Below are 27,055 nucleotides of genomic sequence, written 5' to 3' on the forward strand. Positions count from 1 at the left end.
GCAATGTGAAAATGTTATCAGATATACTTGTTGACACACACTTTGATTAAGTACACATACCGGTAAAAGTCCTAATTAATGGTTCCAATGCCTCTTCCATTTCAGCCTCATATGGCGATTTAGAGAGGGTGTTATTTCCAGAACCTCCAAAATATCAAACACCAATTTTAATTGTTGTTTATTAAGATAAAATTTCTTTACAGACAGAGTTGAATATCGTTGTTTATTGTAGATTAAAACCATTTATATAAACTGCATTCTCGAGAGTTTACATAATATTTTTATTCTAAAATCAAAACAATATTCAAAGTTCTATCAGTTTTGTACGGTGGCTGCTACAAGATATATGCTGGAGATTTTTTTTATGTATGAAGACAATCTAAACTGGTAAAATGAGTAAAACAGTGAACATGTAACAAAGTACATGTACCTATGGTGTTACTTACACTCATTTTATTCTAATTCTGTTGCAACAAATAAAATTCATAACAACGAATTTTACTTCGTGTAAACGAATTTTATATCGTGGGAACGACTTTTTTTTCGTGGCCACGACTTTTTATCACTGGGGATCGATTATAAAGAATATATCTCTAGATTATGTCCCATAACTATAACAGTCACCGTCAATTTGTTAAATGCTTGTATGTAGTCACATAACTATGAAGATTGTCACTGAGACAAAACTGTCTAATTTGATCGGTAAAAATTAGAATTGGTTGATTCGCCTTGAGAAATAAGAATTATAACATTAATGGCCAACAGTGTACTTATAAAATTCGCGTTTTATTTCATTAGTTGATTTTAATTTTTACCATAAGTGATATAATCAATAATAGATATAGATGGTTAGGTAGTACATTAATGATAAATTTATACCTTAAATGGTCAGGATTCTGACCAGTAATACAACTTTAATTCATTAGAGAATATTGTATCATTAGATGTTACTACGTAGATCGATTACCATACTTTGTAACTCGTATTCCATAACTAATTTTAAACTTTTATATAAACAATACGGGCATTCTTATCATTTAATATTTGTTTGTTTTAATTTTTCATACCTTCAATGTCCATTAACGGTGTAACAACTTCGGACTGAATTCCTGAAATAAGCCATGGCTATGCTTTTAACATGTTCCGTTCACTTACATGGTTACAGATTAAAGGTATTATAACAAGCATTCTGAGAGTATTTCATAAGCAATACACGTCCCCTACCGGTTTGTAGAAATTTGTGAAACAATGCACTGTTATGCAGGATATCATTTCAACAGACTATCCCGATAACGAACCCGGTTGTAATAATACAAAAAACCCTGTCGATTAAATTTACAACACAATTCTTGACACTATTTTACAGAACTTATTTGTTTGTTAGAAACAATAGAAGGAATGGTCCAAGTAATGCACGATATTATTACTGACTACATAATTTCCTTGTTTATTCAATACACACCGAACCCGATAACGAACCTGAACATTAAAAAATTGGAACATATGAAATTAATTTTCTCGAAAATACGTCAACCAGACGCTACAAAAGTGTAAACTCGATCTGAAGTTTGACATTTTGAAGCAGTTTAGCAAATTTCACATTATTCCTCAAACGCATAAAGAAAAAAGTGTGGAAAACTGAAGTGGGACAGACAGACGGACGGAGTGACGGACGCAGAGGAAAGCTATAGTCCCCTCTGGTGAAAACCGGTAGGGGACTAATAAAACCATAGGTTTTCACTGCACGTTCTTTCATACAAAACGATATAAAGTAAGTCGATGGATCAGTACATGTGTGTGTGTGTGTGTGTGTGTGTGTGTGTGTATATATATATATATATATATATATATATATATATATATATATATATATATATATATATATATATATATATATATATATATAGTTTCTTTTAAAATTATGAAGATGCCTTTTCAACAACCTAGATTAAATCTTTAAAATAATGAAGAAGCAAAGTTTAGTAAAACAGCATTATAGGATTTCAGGACATAACATGGGTACAACAAAATATTTGCAAAATATCATCTTAATGGTTAAATAAGCTTAATATACTGGACGAATGCCAATAAGAAAAATGTATTACAACTGTATATCAAATTAACTCTATTTTGAACAAATATAGAAATAGCATTTAAACACTGGAGGCAAACTCAGTACATTACCCGCATTCGTTAGTTGCAAGAACATAGCCATTATTCGACGACGGAATAAAACAACAAGGATTATAATTGCAACCAATGCCAAACTTCCAATGACAGCACCAGCTATCCAGGATGATCCCGCTTCGTCCATCGTCAAATCGGCCCTTTCAGTTGTGGCCCTGAAAATACAAAAAAAAAAACCTTTCTAAAGATTTCTGCAATGATATTTGTGTTCCTCCATTTTATTCTCTTTTTACACCAATGGTAAAATGCTTTAGCAAGTATACTTTATTTCTTACGTTATGTTAGGACACATGGGATCTTCATAGTAGCATTTGTCGATAGTGTTTACATCCAAACAAGCAGGGTCTGCGCATAAAAGAGTTCTATGATTTAGCATTGTTTCCAAACTGTAAAATTTAAAACATTTTTGTGACGTCATCATTGTTAAACAAAGTCCAGAAAATCTCTTATTGTCCTGCAACCCTCAAATCAGTTACCTGTAGCTGTCCTATAAGTTTCTACTTATTATTAGACTACATGTGACATAATGGACTGCTGCAGGTAAATGGGAATGAATACTAGCTTATATCTAAATTTATATTATATATATCTAAATCTTATAAAATAAAACAGAATAGCACAACTACTTGTTTCTTCAATCTCGCGGAAATTTATCAGCTTTAACGTGCAAACTGTCACAGTGTAGAATAACTATCAAAATTGAAATTTACAGATCCAAATACGAAGAGAAAATTCTGACAAATCAAAATAATCTAAATAAATGCGCAAATTCTAATAACATAAGCTCACTCAATTGGAACTACCCTATCCTTTTGTATCAAATTGCATCAGAAAAGATTTTTAAATCAAACTGAACATTTATAAACCCATTGATTAATATTTTAATCCTATGTTGGTGCAGAATCTTATCATCGTCTATCGTTGTTTGTACAAAAATGACCAAAGTGCGAGGATTTGAAACTATGCTTACCTTTGCAAATGCGTCTTCATCGATCACGTGGACTAAAAGGACCAAAGCTAATCAACTTTTTATTTATTTTAACGTGCTTCGTCTTGACAAGTGCTCATTTATTAAATATTTAGTATATTTACATACCCTGACGCAAAATGATCTGTTTTGGCCTAATGCTTATTTACAATTTATTGGATAGTGCCAGGTAAATAAAATGAAGCAGAACATCGTAAAAACTGTTCATAAGCTATGAAATATAAATGTTGCGTTATAAGCCGAAAACTGTTTTTCCTGTAAGAAATTGTATTATTATACTTTCATGTTAAATACTGAAATCTGATTGGTTTCGACGCAGTTGATAATCCGTTCTATTACCCTCAGCGTTAGCAACACACTTAGCAACGGGTAACATAACGAATTGTTACATGCGCGTAAATGATGCGCGTACGGTTCGCAATAGAATTCGAGTCATTCCTATAGAAAAGCATTTTAGTTCTCTTTAAAATTGACATTCAGTATAATAAAATAAATAGTGCCTGTTTGGGAGGATAACAGTTGAAATCGACACCCCTCAAAAACCATTGTCAACCTCCGCTTCGCGTCGGTTGACAATGGTTTTCTCGGGGTGTCAATTTCAACTGTTACCATTCCAAACAGGCACTATTTATATACTGTCCTCGGTTCTAAGGCGCCTTAGACTCTACAATATCTGACCCCAATAAACAGTTTTCGGCGTTTAACCATTAGTCGTAACGTGTACATTTTTTTTAAAATTTGACTTACGTTGATAAATGGAGTCACTGAGGTAAGGATTGTCTGGACACCCCTTTCTAAACGCGTTGCATCTGACCTGATTTAAAGTTCCAGTACCGGCTAACTCTATGCAGTTGCCTTAAATACAAAATTGACCTGATTACTCGAATCTCACAGAAATAGAATGTTACTTGTTACTGCATTTATGCTAAATTTGCACAATGTCATATTGTGCAAAATAACATTTGAGGTCTTGAATTTTGATTTTTCAATCAGAATCAACTATTCAAAGTTATTGATAATAATTAACAGTAATTGAAAATGTGTTGTAGTATTTTCATCAGAGTTATACACATATTTAACGAGATGAATGATATAAACTTTACACATGCCTTTCCAGACATTCATTACACCAGAAACATCCCATACAAGCCAGACAAGTAATCCTTTCAAAGGAATGATCGGCATGAAATATCATTGGTCACCACCGTTTATGTAATGCTAAGCATTACGCTACATGCATTTAACTATTTATATCTACATTCAACTGTCTTCGTCTGCGATAACATTACGAATCAATTTTGAAGCCTATATCCCAAAAATTTCATAAAAAGCTGAGCGACACAAAATGGGCGTGTCGTATGGCGTAATCGAAACACGGTATTGGCTGCGCTGCGTAGTAATACATATGGCATGTGCTACATGTAAGAAATAGTGATTTTTAAATGTTGTTTTTAACTTTAGAAAATGGAAATAATTTATAAATATAAGTAATAAGAAATCATTCTTTGCATATTATGAGGTGATAATTTTTGGTCGGATCGTGGTTAAATCTATCATAAAGCCCTTCGGGCTTTTTTGGATTCGACCACGCCCCGACCAAAATTTTCACCTCATAATACTAGAAGAATGATTCCTTATTCCTTAAATAGCACCGTTTTGTTGATTTCCGAAAAAACAAGGCATGAAAAAGCTTTTAGACGGCGAATTGTACTTCCGATAAATATTCTTACGCATATGTGAAGAAAGACGTGATTTGAATCATTATGTATGTAACTGTATAAATGTTTTATTTTTAAGGCGAACGGATAAGAGTTACGATTTTGTAATCTACTGGTTGTCATTGCATAGGAAATAAAGTGTTGCAAGGCGCAATGTATGCGCAAAAAGTAAAAATCACAATAACTTAACATTAATAAATGCATCTGTAACACCAAAAGGTAACGCGGCATAAGATTTTATCGGGGTTAAGTATATATACATGTACGTGTAAATATTGATGCATGATGCATGTAAATAGAGATTTAAGCCGACAACCCCCCCCCCCCCCCCCCCACCTCTTCTTTTTTTTATCAATTAATTAAATTATGGATGGTAAAGTTTCGATTATTATTTTTGGAGGAAGAAGGATTGGATATGCTGCGTTCGTAAAAATGTAAAAATATTTACCAGGTTGAACCATAGGTCTAATTTGATCATAACAGAATTCTAAAAATTCAGTCTTTTCCTGGTTGGGTACACACATATAGCGGTTTATGGGTTTAACGTCATCAAAACTGCAGTTCCTTCGTCTCGCAGCTGTTTTCCAGTTTGCGGCGTCCATAGGGCATGACGTCACCGAGTTCACAGGATATCTGTATTTATTATTCATTGTGGGTGATCGCTCGTCTTACACTCTGCATGCACCTACATGAATACAAATTGAAGTAAAAAAAAAACAAGAATCTTTCGTGTTTAAATACATTTTTAAAAAATGCAGCTGCATGCAGGTTTTTTATAGTTCATGGTCTGAATAAAAAATGCAGATGGGCGACCACTGTGAGCTCCCTGATCGTCCATCCAATTTCTTTTACACCGGGAGCTACAGACCTGCAGCTAAAAAAATGCAGACGTCTTTAATTACAAATTATTTTTTTTTAATAATAATTTACCATTATGAATTTAGTTAAGGTGTTTCTAAGTTTTCTTTGGCTTCTCATTTGCAGCATCAATTAATAGATTTAAAATTTTGACTTTTTATTGGAAGTTACACATACATGCAGACAAATGAAAAAAATCTAGAGTGAAAATTCCTACCGATCACATCGGCCGACATGTTTTGACCTTTGATGACATTAATATATACATTGTATACGGTCATCGGCTTACCTACAGTGAGCAAGAGACAACCCCATTCCCAGGCATATTATAACTGATTGTAAATTTCAGAGTTGTGTCTCTTTGTCTTTTCGTTCGGTTAAAAATATCAAGGAATTTCCCGAAACGAGTAGTAAACAGAAAGTAGAATTATACATTTGAGTACAATAAAGTATAAACATGTATCAGTTCCAACTAAATAAAAATAAAATGATGCCGAATTACGCAGTAACGCCAGAGCTTTAATTCTTAAATACATTGTAATATTGTAAATTTTGATAGCCAGCATAAAAAATCCAATCAAGAGAATCAACCCTCCCACTCATTCAAACCAAATCAATGGACATTTATCTGATAAATGAGTATATATTATATTGCTGACATCTAAATATATACTTACGATTTTAAAAGAAAGTCCTTGTAGTCGATAATTACAGCTCAATGAAGGAAGCGATTGCCTCAGGTGCAGCTATTGTTTTTCAACAAAACGACAGAAGTAGCCTATCGATTTAAAGAACACTTATCGATCATATTTACGGTGCATAACATGTATATTTTTTAAATCACTGTGAATATCGGGTGTATTTAATTTTTAAAACAAACATTAGATCTGCATTGTGAATTTAAAGACGGGCAAACTACTGCAGTTTACCGACAGGAATATCAATTAATTTGTAAAGGTAATTTCAGTCATGCAGTTGTTTATTTACAAGCGAGATACAGAGTCATTCAGCTTTAAATAGAAAGTTCTAATGCGACAGGTACTTGCATGTATTTATTTTCTAGTAAAAAAGGTACCCCGGTTCAAGGACGGGCTTTTAGCGAAATGATGGGGAAGAGCGCTATATAGATCTTTTTTGCATTGTAAACAAAGTTCGGGTCCTGCTTTTGTTTACATAACTTGCAAAATGTTAAAAGAATTATGTTTTCGGTATTTTCCATTCAAAAGTGTTAATTATCTATATGGTGACAAGATCACGGCACGAGTCATAATTGTGCAATCTATTTCGTTTAAAACTTTTGAAATAACTTGCATGTGCGGATCAAGACATTTTTTCCGGTTTGGGAAGGGGGTTAGAGGTCTTTTAAAGTCATTTTTTTATGTGAATTTAACAGCAAGGGGGGGGGGGGAGGGGCGGGGGGGGGGGGGTTAGATCCAACCTTTAACCCTCTATAGATCATTGCATGCTCTGCATTTAAACTATTTATCTAACCAGTTACAATGAAATTTTTAATAATATTTTTGCCTCAAATATGACCAAGTCACTTTAAATTCCAAGTATCTGCGTATTTATCAATTTTTTGCTAACATGAATTCCTTTCATTTGAAAATAAAAACGTATACTCAATTCAATAGGGCCTGCTGTATTTGGTATTTATTCGAATAATACACATGTTTATGCTAACTGGTCGAGTCGAACAAGTATATGACGTCATGTACGTCACTCTTGATTATGACGTCACAATATATGTTGTTAAAAGTGATGGAGAATGATTTTTTAGAACCAGTGCAGAAACTTCGTTGCCTGAAGGTTTTCTATAAGAGAGGATTTCTTCCTTCTAACATAAGCAAGTTTTTCTTAACATATTATAAATTTAATAAATTATAAATTTTTTTCAATTAGTTACGCAACTTGAGATTAATTCAAATTTGAAAAATGTACATGTAATGTTTAGATATGATTTTAATATTTGGAGAGGTATAAGAGAATGAAAGGTTTCATAAAGAAAAATATCATCTTTTTCCAAACACAATTGTAGGCGAAGAAGAAAATGAGAAACTGTTGCAGAGACCAGAAATAAGATGCGTGGTTCGGCGTCAAAGAAGGTTCCCCACGGGGTACAATATCAACCTGTGTAACCTACAGAGTGTCCAGAACAAACCAGTCCATGTACAGTCGCTGCCCAAATCAACAGTTACACAGTTTAAAGACCTGGAACCCCGAAGGTACAACAAAGATGAACTAGCTGTTGGTAAAACTGGGTTTGATTGGAGTGGGTACTTTGTGTCGTTGGCATATCCTCAGGAGAAGGCATCGCTTCCGTTATTATCTTGTCACCCAGATTTATTGCGGAGGCCAACGAAACACATTTCTCCGCCACTAAAAGAAACGGAACTTCTTTTTAAGAATTTTTACAAACAGTTGTTTCTGGAGACTTTATTTTTTCCTACAATAAAAGAGCAGTATATATTTTATCTGAAGAATTTTCCGCTTTTGTTAAAAAAGAAGACTGAAGAAGATTTTGCGGCAAAAACGAAATTGAAAACGCCTTCCCCGAAACCCGCCGTGTCCCCAGAAATAAAACGAGGCATTCAGTTGAAATATCGCCTGCTACACCTCCAGCGGAAACTGGACGAATTAGAAAAACAGGAACCAGATACCGTGTTTGAAACGGAACTCCGTAACAGTGAGTTTGATCCAACAACTTGGGAATGTAATAAACTTGTCTGGCCGTTTTATATCCCCAAACCTACCAGAGAAAGTCGCAGACGGAAGCTTATCTCTCCGGAATATTTTTAAATGATTATATACTTTTCAGTGAATAACCTAAAAATAAAAATATTGCAGCAACTACCACCTCTCTCTCTCTCTCTCTCTCTCTCTCTCTCTCTCTCTCTCTCTCTCTCTCTCTCTCTCTCTCTCTCTCTCTCTGTACACGCATACACACACCCGTTTCGCATTTATTTTGTAAATTAATGTTTGATTGACATCTGAATATTATATGAATCGTATTGTTTCACATCTTCATTAAATGAACAGCTGACATTTAACCAATTCTGCAATTTTATGCAATAATTTCGTTATACCATTAGAATTGAACTACTTCTATTATAGATGGGGCTTGGAACCAACATAAAAATTATTTTGAATTACAAATTCTAATTTTAGAATCTAAAAAAAAAATATATGCCAAACACACAATAATTGCGGAAAATTATAATGTGGTTTTAAATAATGACTCTGACTTTATCAAAAAGGTATGAATATCAAAAAGGTCAGTGTTCCTTTTATATGGACACTAATATGTGCATGCTTCATTTGCAATAATAGTCGGTCTTATCTTAATACATGTTTGTATAATCCAGCATATAAAAACCATTGAACCGGTCGATATGTCCATAATGTAGCTTAAAATAAATGCAAAAAACATCTACAAAAACGTAAAATTAATCATATTATTAAAAAAAATTGCATAGGAATAACTGTCATTCATAATTTAATGCATAATAATTATATGAAATATGTATAGCTACGAGGATAAATTTGTTTTATGTTATTTTCGCAAATGACGTTAAAAATGTAGAGTCCACTGTTTTGATAAGCAACGTGAACTAAATTAGCTTTTGATATTACTTTTCAATTATAACATTCTATTTAATTAGGATAAAAGTAAATCGACACTTAAAAACCATATAAAGTTAAATGGTCATTTGTTTATTGATTTAAAAAAAATAAGTGATAGTTAAGATGAAAAGTATTCGCAATACAGAACAAAAATATCAAGAAAGATTTCTTCATATCTATTCCAGAGAGTAAGAATTTAGAATCGCTATATGGTAAATCTAAGTCCGCGCAAAAATTTATGCGGAGCTAGATTTACAAATGTACCATGGCGATTCTTACTTTCTAGAATAGATTTCAGCTTTTAGGGGAACTCCAAAAATAACTGCATTTTAGTCAAACTTGTTACAGACTGATGTCACGGTGTCTTCTCTTGATATCTAATCTTCTCACAATTTTTTTTTAGAAAGAGTGACGTGTCTAGGTAGGGATTACAAATTTGAATTCAGATGAAAGCGGGAGGAGGAAAAAAAAAGATTCTATATGAATTTAAACTCAGTAGAAAAATGATATCTCCTATCGAAAAATAACCTAGCTACTTGTTCGAGTAAAGGTGGTTTGAGGCATCTGTCGATATTAATGTGAATAAAAGAACAACAATTCAAATTACTTGCACCGCTTTATTTCAAATTAAAATTTTCAAATTTTACAATATTTAACCTAAAAATACGCTTAAGGTATCCCACTCCTCAATGTTGTTGTATCAAGATTTTCTTGAGAAGTATATCATTGAAATCTGTAGACAAAACAAACTTAAAAAATACAAAGATAATGGGGGATCAGTATCCATCCATCTGAGTTATGGCCCATTTAATTTGACCTTTTTGCACCTAAAATGCAATTTCATCCTGATTAGGATTTGTTGTCAGTATTTTTGATTAAGCAAACTTATTTCTTCAAATATTGTTTTTAATTATGCACAATGGTCACACTGAATAGAGGGATTACGACAAAAATTTGTACAAAGCTGCATAAATTTTTTTGTGACCTTTTTGCACTTAAAATAGACAATTTCTATAATAGTTACAATTTGATTTGAGATAAAAACATTTTGAATATCAAGAATTTTATACGATTAATCCAGTTTGCCTAAATATGTATTCAGTATCATTTTGAAATAATATAACATGGGAGTCAGTGATGTCAAATTTTAGATATAGGGCTTCAAAGGTAAAATTCTCGCAAAATTTGGCTTAAAAAAATTCAGACGTTCAATATATACATGCATGATTTTATGCTAAATGGCAATCACATTCTCAAGATTTGATTTTGTACATGTCACACAGAACCTATAAAATATGTTACAAACCTATCAAATGTTAAAAATGTGAATAAAGAATAAAGTATAATAAAAAGAAAAGTATATTGAAAATTCATAAAATTGCTTGTTTCTGTCATATTCGTCTAAAAAACCTTCCGCACGAAAAAATAGTTCCCCAAAAAACTTGTTTGTTTCTTGAATTCAAATGGATTTTCTTTATGAATGTTGTGTAATTATGAAATAATAATCTATCTGTGATGATTAAATAAATAAAATCATATTCATTTTAAATATAATGATCATCTGCGCAATGAAATCAAAACATGAGGAGTGAAATACCTAATTTTTTTGAACGGAATCGCCGGCGGGATTCGAACTAATAACTTACCGATTCATAGTGAACGCTCTAATCCACTGCACCACGCTGATTGGTGATAACTTTGGAAAAGAAACTATTTATGAAATTACACTTGATTTTTTTGAGTTTTTTTCGATAGATAGTAAGTCAAAACATAGAAGTGTCCAATACAACCTTAATTAAGATCAACAACAAAATACTAACACCAAGCTTCATTCGTTTATCCCATGTGACATTTTAAAACACCGTTCAGAATTCATATGTCTTAAAGGAACATGTTTGTTCCTTTAGGAACCACTGTGATATTTTCTTCAGATATCAATTCAAAGGTGAATTTATCACTTTTTATGGGGAACGCAGATTCCCCAATTTAAACATAATTTTGTTTAAAGTTTGAAGATATTAATAACAAAATTTAAACATTGGTATTGTCAAAGATTACGAAACTCAAAAAACGATAAATATATTTTTGTGTGCGAATATTAAAAACAGAGACGCAATAATATGGTTAGCAGTGCATTCGACCTGGTAAACTGTATTTTCTGCTTGAGGACATGTACATAAAGGATAAACTGTTCTATTTGAGTGAAAGTAGCTGGGAACAAATGCCTATTGTTTATAATCACATGTTTGTTTACAAACTTAATTTAAAAGAGTTTATATTCTTTGTGGCTTTTTATCTCCTATCAATTTGCATATTGTCTTTTAACGCTTCATTCATTTATTAAGCATCTCTGGTAAAATATTTTTCACTCTAAATAAACAATTCAACTAGATTTGGTGTCATCTTTTTAAAATATAAATTATATCTAAAACGGATGCAAGAAAAAATCCCATTTTGATACTGACATAAGTATCTCATTATCTAGTACAGTGCGTTGTATTACATTAAATAAGCAGTTGTCAATTTTTGTCTATATACATGTAGATAATGTCAATTCACCTAAACAAATATCAAAAGTGAATCTGTGCAATGAATATTTTATTTTTCATATATACAAACAATGGAAGTTCGTATCAACATCAATTGTGTTTTTAGAGAAAGCAGAAATAAATTAGGATTATAGATCTAGACTTACATATAATAAGTATGAAAAATAATAAATACATGTTAAAAAGGCCGAGGGTTCAAAGATTTAAATAATGAAATTAAAAATATATAGATATCTGATATGAACAGAATTAACATTTGAAATATCCTATTATCTTGCTGCATATAAAATATCCAATAACGTAGATGTCAATGACCAATAATGGTTAATGATTGGTGTCATTTCATCTACAAACACACGCACACACACAGACAACCACACACATAAACTCTCACGCCATGGTACTTAAATTCTGTTTGGCTTCAAAACTTTATGAAAGGTTCTAAATCTCTGGTTCCGAAAGATTATATTTCATTTATACGCAACAAAATACAAAGATTATAACGAAGACAGCGTAAATTGCTGACACTACAGCAAAACAGTTGTATATGGAGTCATTCAACAGATGGATATACCACGGTAGATCAGAAAATAAGTTAATGAAACTTTGGTAACTAGCTTATTGGGATGAAGATGTTGCACAGTTCGTTTTCACAGCAGCAGAGAATAAAAATATAAATACAGTTTCCGATAGACACATGTTATCCAATTGTGTCATAAAAGGGAGAAACATGCACACAAGCTCTTCCCATAGATATGCATAACCCGTTTCTCATCTTCTGTGCAACTTTTTCATGCATCAAATATGTTTCAAAAGACTGTTTAGGAAATGCATCTAAACAATTAATTGAATAATAAATCTAAAAATGCAATATGTTTCATCGTAGTGTCCATGGTTTGTTATATTCATTCAAAATCTGAAACAATTTCGGTAAGTCTTGACCAGTAAAGTCATCATCTGACTCTAACCTCAAGTCATCGTCGTTTTTCACTTTTGTGTTTGTCTCACCATTGCCAGAATGTTTAGAGTCTTTTTTGCTTGTCAAATCATGATTGGATTTCACATTCTTACTTTGATTCCCTGAATGGGTGTGTTTTGTCGAAGATCTTGGTTTACTCGTAAATCCTGGAACCTGTCTATCATATAGCAGCTCTTTTGGGATTGTAGGAATAGCATTTTCCAATAGCCCGAGTCTACCGTTAAAACTATTGTCTGTTTTCACTTTTTTCACAGAAGTTTTCTTCTTTCCATGCATAGTGCTAGCATGCCCGCTCTCCAAATAGGCTGTGGTTTCAATTTTCGTAGGTTTTGGGGTGTTTGAGCTAATCTTGTGTCTATAAAGTCCTTTCTTCGGAAGATCAGCATCAACATCTTTAGTGTCTTCTTTGTGATCACGCCCAGCACTATAGAGTGTGTTCTGTTTCATATCTGGGTCTAACGACGACGAAGTAGAAATGGTTGTTATTGTTGCTGTTGTTGCTATTTTTGTTGCTTCTATTGGTACTTCCGTTGTTGATAACGGTTGCGTCGTGGTTTCTTCGTTTGATTTTGCAGGTGGAACATCCGTCGTTTCGAGTGTAGTGATGTTGTCTCCATCAGATAACGGTATATCCAATGATTGAACAGGCACCGGACGCTTAACGTCCGTCTCATTCACTATTTCAAAGACAATATCATCGGGGTCAAGCTCATCAGCCACCCTTGTTTTATTCTTACGTTCATTGACATCGTCATCGTCTGTGTCGTTAAATGAGAAGTAAAAAACCGGAACCTCTGACGACCAGCACTCTCCATCGTATACTTTCTCAACTCTAGGGATAGAGAAAAAAACATGCAAGGACTCAGAGATTTTCTGTCTATTCATGATAACTTTCGATGACACTTTTTACTGGCAATACATCAATATGATTGATTATTGAAGAAGCTTTACAATGGCATATGATATGAGAAGAAAAAACCTTACAGGTCTTTCCATCGCTAAAAAAGATGAAGAACGTACTTGTGACAATTCAGCGTACAGTTGTTGATATACGTTCGAACAAAGGCGTCTTTATCTGTGCCACAGACGGGCTCCCAGGTGCTAGGACAGCCACAACCTATTTCTAAAGAGACAAAGTGGTATTGGTAAATGAACAGGGTCATCCAAATCAAAACACCAAAGAATAGAAACAATACAGTTCTTGCATTTATTTTTTCTATTTTAAATTTACCATACTTGAAAACGACGTTTGCATTATGTTATATATATGAATATATATATGTGTGTGTGTGTGTGTGTGTGTGTGTGTGTGTGTGTGTGTGTGTGTGTGTGTGTGTTAATAGTGTTTTTCTTCTTCATATTTTGAAAATATATCATTACCTTCACAAATGTATATCTGAGGACACAGCGAACTGTTTTTGTCAGAGCATTCTTCGTCAGGCAAACGAATGCACTGTTGGTTTGCTGAACAGGTGTTGTCCTAAAATGAGTTTATCATATATTCTATAGCAAGAATTCATAATTGCAGTTTAAACACAATAAGATATTTAAACTGAACTTTAACACCCTTGTAAAATGTTTTCAGTGCACTTTAAAGTTGAAGAAAAATCCCAATTGAACAAATTTTTGTCTTTAATTGAAAGTTTCTATCAATGAATGAAATTAAATGTCAGAAACAAACTATAAAACAGTTGAACCTGTCAAGAAATGTAAATAAAACCTTTATTACCCGATAAATCACATTATATAAATTTTATTGAAAAAAAAAAAATCAGAACAGGATGAATTTGCAGTTGCTTTTCACTGTGAATCAATTTTGAATTGAAAAACTTATTTTCGAAAATCAATATAACAAGAGGGTATAGTTTTTAATAGCCTTAGTAACATAGACGATGACATAAATCCAAACATTCATAAATTATATGCAAAGCCAATCTGATATGGATTAAAAAGAGCTTACTGCACAAGGGTCTGGAGCACATTCACACCTCGGGCACACCCCCTGAAGAAATCCGAAAGAACACTCGACAGGGGTAGGGCAAGCTTTACCACATTCCACTGAAGCTAAAACCAAAAATATCAGTATTCATTTATATTACAAAAAACAGAGTATTATATGTGTTGTCGTTGTCGGAATTTCTATAGTTTATTTTACAGGTTAAACTTTTTTAAATGGTGACAGCTGACAACAACATAAAGACGTATATTATTAATTTTGGCTCCTTTGGTTTTATAAATAGTGCATAAAACCCAAAGGTTTAAGCAAAATTAGAAGAAAGTGTTATGATAAGAATCATAAAAATATTCTTTTTGTCGCCAACACTAAAAACAAACCTGTCCAACATTGCATGAATTTCGTTTAATGCTTGTAAATCAAACTTCAATGAAATTAATGCACAGATTTTAGATTAGTTTCTGGGAAGTTAATCATCATCACTCATGATAAGTCATATTATTATGTCTCCAAGGGATAAAAAACAAAAACAAGCAGACCAATCTTAAACTTGGTATAGGGACCAGAACGTAACTCATACATATTTAATATAAGCGAATATTATTTGTTAGATTGGATATAGAGGAGCGCTTAAAACACTAGACAATGTCATTAAGATGTACAAAGTTTAGATTAATAATCTCGTCTATTTAAAAAATAAAGATGAGCTTGTAACTTTTACAATGACGCCAAGGTGACTCAAATAAGGAAATTAGAAAATAAAAGGAAAATTACAACTTCACAAAATCAACCTTGGTCAATGATATTCGTAACATTCTGCAAATGATGTCAAATAACAACTGCTTTTAAAATTTTGCTTGCAATTGCAATAAGACGAATATTTTACAATTCAAATTTAATCTAAGAAGGATTTATGATTTTAAAGCAGCAAACATTTTATAACAAGTTATAATTTGGTAATTTTTCTTATTATGAATATTTTTTATATTTAATGATGTTTCACTATCAAAATCTTTTCTATCTTTCAAATTGATTTATACCCAAAACTTCATGAAATCATCTTTTGAAATATTAAAAGATTAAAACTATCGTGAATGTCCTGAAATATATATCTCTGAATATACCAGAACATATATACAAATACTGTTTAGATAACAAATTAAAAATCAAAACTACATTTCATTTACAAACATATATCATTGTTGGCAGGAAAACCACAGAAATCATGACTTTAATAGACTATGTATTTATCAGGCCATTACTGTCATGATTTGATAATGACATTCAAGTAAATGGTTGGGAGTTTTGACGCCTTAACGATTGATTGATTGATGTGAACTGAATTTAGAAATAGAAGGAGTCAAAATAGGTGGTATAAATGTGAAACTGGGTGTGATTTCTTACTGTTAAATGATCCATGGAGGCATGGAACTATGCTTCATCAAAACACAGTACAATTAAACAAAAGATACTAGTACTATCTATAGCCCACTTTCACATAGCACTTATACCACTTAGGACTAAATAAAACGTATGTAAAAATATATGTAATCCGTTCTTTACAGAATCAGATAACTTAATTGTTCAAACTTACCATTTTGTAACGTCTCTGAATCCAGAGAATCTATTTGTTCTGAACTCTCCAGTTCCACCTGTGTTGAGCTATTGGTCACATTTGTCAAATAATTTCCAATAGATTTTTTTAATGATGAAATTTGGACATCCATGTCGTTCAAAATTTGATGAAAGCCTATAGGGTCCTTAAAACGTTTTATCAGTGCCTTGCTACCGTGATCCAATGTAGTTGTTTTTTCCTGGTCCTTGTCTTCCGTATCTTTCAGTATAGATTCAATTAAAGATGCTTTAGACTTTGCAAGGTGATTATGATCACTATGGTCCCCTTTGGAATTTAGATGTTCAACATGCTTAGAGGTCATACTCTTTGAATCAGACCGGTGATGAGTATGTTTCTCATTAAAAGCACCCTTTGAATGAGTCGATAAAGCTTGCGAAGCAATTCGAGAATCAATTTCCCTTGCCTGTGTGTCTTGCGATTCAGTATGAACATGAGAATGAGCATGTTCCGAATGATCATTTACTTGCTTGGATTTTCTCTGAGAATGGATATGCTCCTGAGGAATTGGTGGATTTTTAGAGCTTAAATGGTTGTTTATTTGGTTTGATGATTGGCCATCCCGAGTCTCAGACTCAAAACGAGGTTGATTGGGATTTGCTCGCATTCTGTTGAGAATGTTAATTATTTCAGTCACTGGTACACCGGGACTCATTCCTTGCTGTTGGTGATTTTGAAGAGGAATACTTGGTACAGGTTGGAATGGAAACATGAATCCAGGTTGTTGATCCAAGAAATGATTACGAATTGAATGAGGTATTGTAAGGCCTCCTCGGCCTCTATCTAGAATACTTTCAATTTCACTGAAAGGCACACCCAATGATAATGTTGGAGCCATTGGCACATGGCTCATATGCTGCAGTCCCGGAGGATGGGGTCCAGGAAAATTGTTAGGTCCATTCAGATTAGAAAAGAGGCTGAAGAAATTGAGGAAATGGTTCATTGTCGACACTGTAATAGAAAAAGAAGGTCAGACACTGTATGTTAAATTTAGGTTCAATTCTTCATCATATAGATTGATTGATAGATCAAAAGATACTCTATCGATGATTAAACGGCGTTGTCTGATTTTATGAATGTGACAAAGAAATGTATCAATGCAATGGATTAGAGAATAAACTTAATGACAACGTGCATTATTTTATGTAAATTTACGCGACCTCATTTAACATTTGAGGGACATATCATACACATATGAACTATTAACTTGTGTCGCAATATATCTTTTTTGTCTAGGGAATGATGTTAAAATTGGTTTGATAAGTGGAAAAACGTGTTCCTTGTGTAAAGTTATTAAAGTGTAATGCTATATCTTGATGTGAATATCAGAATATATTTAGAGAAATCACGTATAATGTTTATTTGAAGGAAACTTTCAAATATGCCAGAGTATCCTTTTGTGACATACATGATGTTATATTAAGAAGAAATAATTAATAACCTGAGAAAATATACCGATATTAGATATAATTCTTAATGTATTGTGTATTCTTAACTGTAGCATAAAGTTTAGTATTGAAACGGTTAAAGAAAATCACTGCCTAAACTAGAAATAACCCACATATAACTTAAAACATCAGTAGCGCATTACAATAAAATATCCATTTTAAAAAGCAAATTTATATCTAGTCTATTAATTTTTCCGTCTTAATATGGTCCACGGCTGATAAAAATAATCACGTCTTGGTGAAAAGCTATAGCATTAAAATACTTGTCTAGTTGCAAATTGTTTTCAAACATTCCACAAATGCGTACTGGATTAAGAACCTACCTTGCAAAACTGTTCAGGTGTTGGCAAGTAATTCTCCAAGTCCCTCTGTATTCATGATACACTACCGGGATATCGGTCCTCTGTTGTCTTTTTCCTCAAAGTTCCTTGTCATTGTCAGCGTGAATTTAACTCTTTTCTTTTTTATTTTAATGACTTTAAAGTGAAAAAAAAGTAAAACAAGACTCCCAGCTAATCCAAAAGACAGATTGTGTTGTCCATTACTTCGGAATAGAGTCCGTCCATTTATCTTCGAGATGCATTAACGTTAACGAAGAAGAATGACTTCATTAAAAGCATTTCCTGAGCAGATTCTGAAACGGTGTCCTGCTCGTTGGGTTCTTACTTAGTTATGTTTACCGCGACACGTTAATTTATGTTTTATATTATTAATGAATGCATGGTTAACTCATAAAACGCTAACCAAGACGTTCGGTGCCTAGCTGGTAATTACTTCGTAACAGAGCTATCTTGTTACCTTTTTTCCACGTCATCCTAATGTTTATATAATCACGTATGTTTTATTTTAATATATATATTAAGCTTTTTGTTTAATGAATCAATTACTTTTTAATGTGCAATTATAATACAAATGAAATCGATACGTTATTTATCAATGTTCATGTAATATGAATTAATACACTTACATAAATTTATAAAAAATGATAATGAAAATGAAACTTGTCAGCTTTGTACCAAACTGCATGTGATTTAAACATGACCCAAAACCTACAAATGTAGCTAATAGAGGGAGCAATAGATTTCTTTAATCAAATTTGATAAGGGAGAGGATATTTTTATTACAACATTAGATTAAAAGTATATTTTGTAAGAGGATATAGATTTTGCTTTAAAAAAAAAATTCCATTTTTATTGGAACCCGTGACAATTAAGGCGTACACTAAGAAAGGTTTGTTTTTTGATTTGCAGAAATATTGTCGATTGATTTTTAGTTGCTTATAAATTATGCCCAATTTTCACAATTTCTACAATTATAATCTTAAATGAAATAAAAACGTAAACATAAAAATATTCACCATTCATGTTCATAAAAATTAAATAACACTTTAACAAAGATAGGCTTTAATTTTCTTTACATACCTTTGATAATTACTGTTTATTGTTATTGTGCATTTGATTGCATGTCGTATTGTAGTATTTCATGTTTTTTGAAAATAAATTTATTTCTAGTAGTTTGCTTTTTTGGTTCAATAACCTAAATAACATTATATTAGACTATCTATGATAATGTTTCATTTGATATAAAATATTTTGGCATACTTTTTTATTAAAAGGCAGCTAACTCTATAAAGACGCATTTGCTGCAAAATATATACCGGTAAACTTAATTTTGATATTGTAAAACATTTGCGTATTTTCATGAAATGTGCGTTTTTTTAATTGGGGGTTTCCCTCTTTTTTAACCATTAATGATAACACAATCCAAAAAATAATATCTGCTAGTGAATTAGACGAGTATTTTTTGTTAAATTTAACTAAGCGTGTAAGAAAGTAATGATGCTTTATAATGCTTGCTTAACTGTGTTTGAAGACCTATAAAAGATTCGAAGGCATTCGGTATGATTGCTTGGTCACTAATTAGTGCAAATAATTAATACATAATGAAAACATAGCTGTGTAACTTTCACAAAGCAACATTCTTTTGTTACTTAATTATGTAAATGAAATGGTTAGATATGACTTAAACTTAATCTGTTTAACACGTTGGTTGTTTACTTCCATGATCAACACTTTTATAAAGTCGAAGAAGCAATTTTCAAAATACAAACCTATTGTGACGTTTACTGGTAGACAATCATTAACAGAAACAATGACCTTGAAAAAAACTTGTTATTGGAACCAACCGCCCCATCCCCCAGAAAAGGAGAGAGGGGATAAACTGGTATATGTAAGGAACGTGTTAGCTCAAAAAAGTGATCGATATTCAATGAGATCAAATTTCATGCTTATTGTATCCTAATACTTTAAGTAGCGTAGTTTTGTCTTTATAACTATAAACTTTTATGTTACTTTTGGTTTGTATGGGTTGCTAAAAATATTTCGTTATAGGGAAAATAAAAATGAATATTCTACAGGTTTAAAAATGAAACACAATTATCATACAACCATATGAACTCATTGCAATTAAATAGTTACTCTACAGATATAAGATCAACTGATTAGAACCCTGAAAAACAAGTGTATTGATATAGGCCTTGGCTCGGGCTGTTGTGAACACTCATATTGAAGCAATGAATGTTAACAAAAGTGAGCCCAACAAACAGTGCATTATGCCAGATAACCGTAGCGACCTTTTTTTCAGAACAGATATTTGGTGAAAGGTGTTATGTAAATGAAGCTATTGAATATTGAATTTAATTAGGGCATCATTTTCAAGAGTTAATTTTAAAACTTATAGTATTATTTTTAATTATGAGGTATTTCTTGTACCATTGCATTCCATCCTATAACTTTCACTAATCGAGTTGTATATTTTCCGCAAAACGAGAAAAACTGTATTCATGATCATGGGAGCGTCTCAGTTTTAGCAAAAGGTGAGAACAATCCTTCTTGAACAGGATACTCTTTTATGTTACATAGAAATGCTACATGTATTTTAAGAAACAATTTTTCTTCTGCTTATGTTGAGTAATGATTCAATGCGAATATAAGTTAACATTTACGCCTTTACAAGAGAAACATGTACATTTTTGATGCCAGCTACACTATCAAAACATCGGAAACTATTAATTTTAGGTTCTCAAAACATATTAACAAAAATGTATACCATTATTAGTGAACAATGAAACCTGTATTTGCAAAGAGTCAGAAGCGTTCACGCTTAATTATAGAATAAGAACTCCCCCAACATCCCATTGAGATCCGCGTCGCAATAAGAGTTGGCACGATGAATGTTTTCATCTATCAAAAGCCTTGGGGATAAGAAAAACTCCCCAAAACAAAAATAAACCAACATGTTTCATTTAAACAATCCAGGTGTTGTAAATGTAGGTTAGTGATTATTGTAAACAAGAAACAGAATCATAAACGTAAAGATTCTTATATAATTTAATCCTGGCGAGAAGTGTGTGTTGTCAATACACTGCGATATGCTGAAATATTTAGTGTATCTGAGATCAATTGATACCCCGATGCAAGTGTACCAACATTTATTAAGTATGCAATTTATCATGCATTCATCTTTAAAAATAAAATGTTATGCTTTTGTTTAATTAGAATAAATTCTAGTGGATTCTGTTTCATAATTCGTTTTTCTTCTTTTAATTTAACTCGTAAGTTAACTGCATTTTTTTTTTTTACATAATTCACTTGAAAATTATCACCAAGAAAAGTCCATCCTGTTGTAATTGAAGCAAAGGTGACTTTACAAACTTGCTACTAGTGACGGACGTGTTGAACATTTCAAACAAAAATTAGGATGCAATGACGTACCTGTTTTTCTCAGTGTTATTTATTTTTATGAAAGCTACCTTAGCTTATTTATCAAAATACTGTGGAATCTTCATTGTTTGTGGGGGGATAATGTTCTTGGCTTTCGTGAGTAAACCTTGCCCATAAATTTACATCCTCAAGAACGTGTATAAAGCTTTTATTAAATATTAATTAAAGTCATCCCTTTTAGACTACCAACGATATTACATCCCCACGAACCAGGAAAATGTTTTTGCTATCCATGAACTTTGATCCCCATTAATAAAAAATGATTCCACGGTAACTGAAGTTGAAATATTAGCCTAAACTTGATCGTGCAATGGTATAAACTTTCTTTCATGCCAAGATTTAAAAGTTTTTGAAATATAACATTTTATCATACTTAATTTGATTACAATCGTCATAAAAAATGTTAACACGATTAATTTAAAAAAGATAAAATGTTAATTGTGCACTGCAATTTAATTTTGAAGTTGAAATGTACTTGTTCAAAGCGATTTTTTTAAATTTGAGGAAATGTCATAATATTGAGAGCAGCGGCTATAAATTTGCCGACGTTTTTCATCAAAGCACTTAGCTATTCTGTTTATAAATGGGGGGGGGGGGGGGGGGGTGAGGGGGTTAATAATTATTCAAACATTTAACTTTTATACACACAATTGTGTTTCTGAAATACAATATTCTCTTTTTATTATATTTTTATATTTTCAGGAAAAGTACTTTAAACTACTCTGCCAAAAAGCCAAAAGATACATAATGTACAGAGAGGTTATAATTAAAAACTTCAGACATCATACAGTTGTATATTTAAATTTGAATTTGATAGTATATGTATATTTTGGGGAGAGAAAGTATTCATACATTAGTATATAAATTGCATATAACACTAAGCTCAATATCCCAGTTACATTTTCATAAATTACCTGCTTGATAGTAAGTGCTATGCAAATTGGGTTTTCTTAAAGAAAGCAAAATACATTTCAAATATGAAATTCTTGATCTGACTTAAACTAACAAATTTTATTTACATAAAAGGTATTTTATGTACATCTTTAAAAACTATTTCTACGACATTATATTGCTTAAAACATTTTATATAACGATGAAAAGTGATTAAACATACTTCAGTCACATAACGTACCCTCTTTACATTGTACATTTCAGGATTCTTTGAGTTGATAGAGGGGTCTGTTATTTGATTTAAAATAAATATAAAACTGCAATCTGGCGATGCCGATTTTTATTAATGAGTAATGTTTTGTTTAATTGCCCTAATTTGTGTACCGTTTAGCAATCAGACCGTCAAAAACTGTTTTAAAATGACAGTTATACATGTCAATATCTTGTGATAACAAGATTATAAGTATTTAGATTTTATACAGAAGGGAAAAGTTAATGAAAAATGATGCAATTAAACAAACTATATATGTCAACTTAAAAGGGGAATTTGGTAAAGATGGATGTACAAATCTCTTTGGCTGGTGTGTAAAAAGGCGTTAACTGTATTAATCTTATTAACGCTTTTCTTAATTACATTTTTTATGCTAGGTCATTTTTATAGAATTGATAATTGCGTGGTAACGTCAGAATATAATGATGAAAGATTTCAATCTTATTAAACTTATCTCATAAAAAGGATACGATTAACAAATAAATAAACTTATTTTAATCAAAATCATAATTGTTTATCTTTTTAATTATTGCATTTGGACATGTATTTCTCATCAAAAATTGCATATTTAAAAGTTATTTTTCTTATCTTAAAAAAATGCTTTTGTTTCAGTTTCAAAATATGTTAAGAGTTTAGGTATACAAACTCGATAAAAAAAAAATTAGCAGTGCAACTCGCTAATTTCGATTTTAAAATAACGTACAGGCCGGGTTAAATCAGTTTAATACTTTCCAACTAAATATTTTCAATTGATAATAAGGGAATCATTTTTTTATTTGCAATACAAACCTGCTCGTTTAAGACCTTGGTACACATAACAAAAAAAAGGTAATGAAATAAATTTCAACCATCATCATTAAATAATTGGAAATTTTAAAAACCTGTTTTTTGTATGTTATGTAATAATCACACATGCAAAAGTTAACCACAATGAGGTAAGTTTTGAGTAATTGACGCCTTAAGTAGGTTTGGTGGGCAACAAATTAACCATCAGATCTACTTTTAAACTTTAGCATAAGATATTTTTGTCCATATACTAGATATAGATTTAGTGAAGAAAAAAATCCAAAATTTCAGCTTTAACGAGGCCGAGTACAGATCGAGTACGCACGCTTTCGCGCACTTTTCATTTGTATTGTGACGTCATCTTTTTGCTTGGTTGACGCCATGGCATGATAGTTTCAACCGCAGATATTCAGCGAAATTTGTTGAAAACAGCTCATTTGATGCGTAAAATTGATATTATATCGTAGAATAAACATACATGTCTCGAAGTATAAGCTATATTTGGGCTAGGGTCGAAAACGTAAAGAGGGTTCAGCAAGCCTAGCCCTCTCTCACGTTTTCTTAACCCGCATAATAAGCTAAATTCATATATTTTAAGACAGTAACCATGTATCTTATATTAATGACCCTTAATATGTTATGTTATATATTTATTTATTACATAAATATGTCTGAATGTTTTAATAATACTATAAAGATCACCATTTCCGCCTTTGTCAAATAAACTCATTGTCTGACAAATCTGGGAAATTGGGCATACAAAAAACAACCTTGATAAGACCCCCGCAACAAACCAGGAGGTAAATGGTGGGGTTTTTTTATTTGACCATCTGATGCCTTTTAGCAATAACTTTAATATATTGAACAGAAAAAAATCCCTATGGCAGATGTTTAAAAACAATGTAAAAAAAAAATATGCAAAATTGATACATTTCAAGCAAAATCCTAAAGGGTCCTATGTTAAAAATTAACAAACTTTGAGATGACCCCTTAAACAAACGGTGTGGTAAATGTCTTATATTTTTTATCTTAAAAAAAAATAATAATATCAGTAGAAATTCATGTAAAAAATTTCATTCAAAAATCTAGGGCAGAACAAATTAGACCCAACCTCGTTCAAATTTATCAGTTTCCTATATCTTTATGAGGAGCTGTTCTTCTAAGGAGATTTTAATGGTCTAAAAATGGCCACGACCATTGAACACTCTTAAATGTGTGTTTGTCAGATACTCTCAATAAAGCCTTCAACAAGAGTTCATTAAAAACAAATAAATCACCATAAAAATGTAACTCCGAAACATGCTGCTGTAATTTATTACCTACTTGACAATCCTATTTCAATGTGAACAATTAAGTTTGAAAAAAGATTTTTTTTTCATTTATTAAACAGTTATATTTGCATTTTTGGATGTAGATATGTAAAAAATCAAATTAAAATCAATCTAAATTAGCATAGATCGTTATCTCACTTTTCACTCAGACTTTTACTTTTGTGTACAGTGTGGGAGCTTGATTAAGATCAATAAACTGCAACAGTAACCTTGAACTTGTTTCAAAAAATTGTGAGCATAATATCTTTGATTTGAAGTCCCAAATAAAAGATATTGGCATGTATTAATACGGAAGCTCATTGAGGCCAGCTTAGCAGAAAGAATAATTTCTTTTGCGTTTAAACGCAATAATTATTGCGTTAAATCGCAATATTTTGCGTTAAATCGCAATATGTTTTGCGTTTAAACGCATCAGATTGCGATTAAACGCAATAGCTATTGCGTGTAAACGCAAAGAACATTGCGTTTTAACGCAAATATTTGCGTTTAAACGCAAAAAATCATTGCGTTTAAATGCAAAGGTAATATTGCCTTTAAACGCAATAATTTTTTGCAAATAAACGCAAAAGTTTTTGCGATTAAACGCAATGATTTTGCGATTAAACGCAATAATCGTTGCGTTTAATCGCAAAAGGCATTGGGTTTCAACGCAATAGTTATTGCGTTTTATTGCAAAATTATTTTTTAATTTGAACATGACTTTTTTCTATTCAGACCAAAAGAAGAGGTTTATGACATACTTATGTTATGCTACAACCATCCGTCAATCTGTTTATCAAACGTAATGTTAGACATTTCTCGCTTTTCTCGTCGTGCTCTCTCCTTTATTTCTAATTTGTTTTCATATTGTTTCTCATAAATCGAATCTTAATTATTCAATAAAATCAAATAGTCTGCACATACACTGCATAACTGCCATCCATAATGCTTTATTATATCATTGTCAAATGAAAGTGATAATGTTTATTCAATATGACGGACTGATTTGGCATTTATTGTAATTGTTATATCACTGATTTGAATTAGTGATATCACATATTCAAAAGGTGATAGCATTTATTAGAACAGGTATTATCACCCCTCAAACACCTATTTATCTTGTGATTTGAACAAGGGATATCACATATTTGAAAAAAAGATACATGTATCACTCTTGAGTTTGAATAGATGGAATCACCTATTCAGATAGATGCTTTTACTTTTTGAAAAGGTTTTATCACCTATTCAATTCGGTAATATCTTGGAGACAATAAATTTTCATAGTATAGCCATCAATGCAGCTGTTTGTGCAAGTTCCATTGTTTTAATTTGTCACACGAATCGACATGCCTCTATTAATAAGGCCCCTTGGCATAATGCTTTTTGCGAAGGAGACTTTTCCGTTTTTTCAATTCAACTGTTTCTCAAAGTCTAGATACCAAGTATCCGACAAGCACACATCACTGGTGCATCCATCAATTGCCATTTCGCATGTCATCTCTAAGGAAGAATTTGGAAACAAATATAAGCAAAGACTTATTCTCTCTCTTGTATTTATTTATAGCGCGATCCTTTTTTGAGGATACGTTTGCTTAGAAGTGCTTGATGCTTTAACTTACTATTTCATTATAAGTTATACCAAGTGAAAACCAGAAATTGAGTCTTTGTGATGTGTCAAGTGTTGTCATCAAATTACGTACTTGGTACATATACTTAAGTGTATAGATAATCTTAAGCAAACGAATAAACTGCGATTTAACGCAAAAATCATTGCGTTTAATCGCAAAATCATTGCAATTAATCGCAAAATTATTGCGTTTAATCGCAAAAATTATTGCGTTTAATCGCAAAAACATTTGCGTTTATTCGCAAAATGCGTTTAAACACAATATTTGTTTTGCGTTTAAATGCAATACTTTTGCGATTAAATGCAATACATTGCGTTTAAACGCAAAACTTTGCGTTTAAACGCAATCCACTTTGCGTTTTATCACAATACTTTTTGCGTTTAATCGCAATCTTTTGCGTTTAAACGCAAAATACATTGCGAAAAAACGCAAAAGATTGCATTAAAACG

General features: G+C 31.8%; 3 protein-coding genes across 3 annotated transcripts; 1 reads left to right on the forward strand and 2 right to left on the reverse strand.

The window, feature by feature from the left end:
- Window positions 1–28: 28 nt before the first annotated feature.
- LOC128186276 (uncharacterized) lies at window positions 29–6,584 on the reverse strand. The gene is made up of 7 exons (XM_052856071.1): window positions 6,429–6,584; window positions 5,342–5,578; window positions 3,923–4,030; window positions 2,463–2,532; window positions 2,185–2,342; window positions 1,068–1,109; window positions 29–144 (listed from the first exon to the last, which is right to left on the reverse strand). Exons 2-7 carry the CDS (start codon window positions 5,541–5,543, stop codon window positions 47–49), a joined length of 678 nt encoding a protein of 225 aa, XP_052712031.1. The 5' UTR covers window positions 5,544–5,578; window positions 6,429–6,584; the 3' UTR covers window positions 29–46.
- LOC128185472 (uncharacterized) lies at window positions 6,470–8,603 on the forward strand. Its single transcript, XM_052855062.1, has 3 exons — window positions 6,470–6,491; window positions 6,637–6,708; window positions 7,790–8,603. The coding sequence occupies exons 1-3, from the start codon at window positions 6,470–6,472 to the stop codon at window positions 8,548–8,550; spliced, it is 855 nt and encodes a 284-aa protein (XP_052711022.1). The 3' UTR covers window positions 8,551–8,603.
- Window positions 8,604–11,964: 3,361 nt separating this feature from the next.
- On the reverse strand, window positions 11,965–18,556 carry LOC128184538 (uncharacterized). The gene is made up of 6 exons (XM_052854073.1): window positions 18,262–18,556; window positions 16,452–17,441; window positions 14,864–14,967; window positions 14,284–14,383; window positions 13,924–14,026; window positions 11,965–13,735 (listed from the first exon to the last, which is right to left on the reverse strand). The coding sequence occupies exons 2-6, from the start codon at window positions 17,431–17,433 to the stop codon at window positions 12,802–12,804; spliced, it is 2,223 nt and encodes a 740-aa protein (XP_052710033.1). The 5' UTR covers window positions 17,434–17,441; window positions 18,262–18,556; the 3' UTR covers window positions 11,965–12,801.
- Window positions 18,557–27,055: the final 8,499 nt, after the last annotated feature.

This window comes from Crassostrea angulata, chromosome 5, assembly GCF_025612915.1.
Source record: "Crassostrea angulata isolate pt1a10 chromosome 5, ASM2561291v2, whole genome shotgun sequence".
In the NCBI taxonomy this organism is placed as follows: Eukaryota; Metazoa; Mollusca; class Bivalvia; order Ostreida; family Ostreidae; genus Magallana; species Magallana angulata.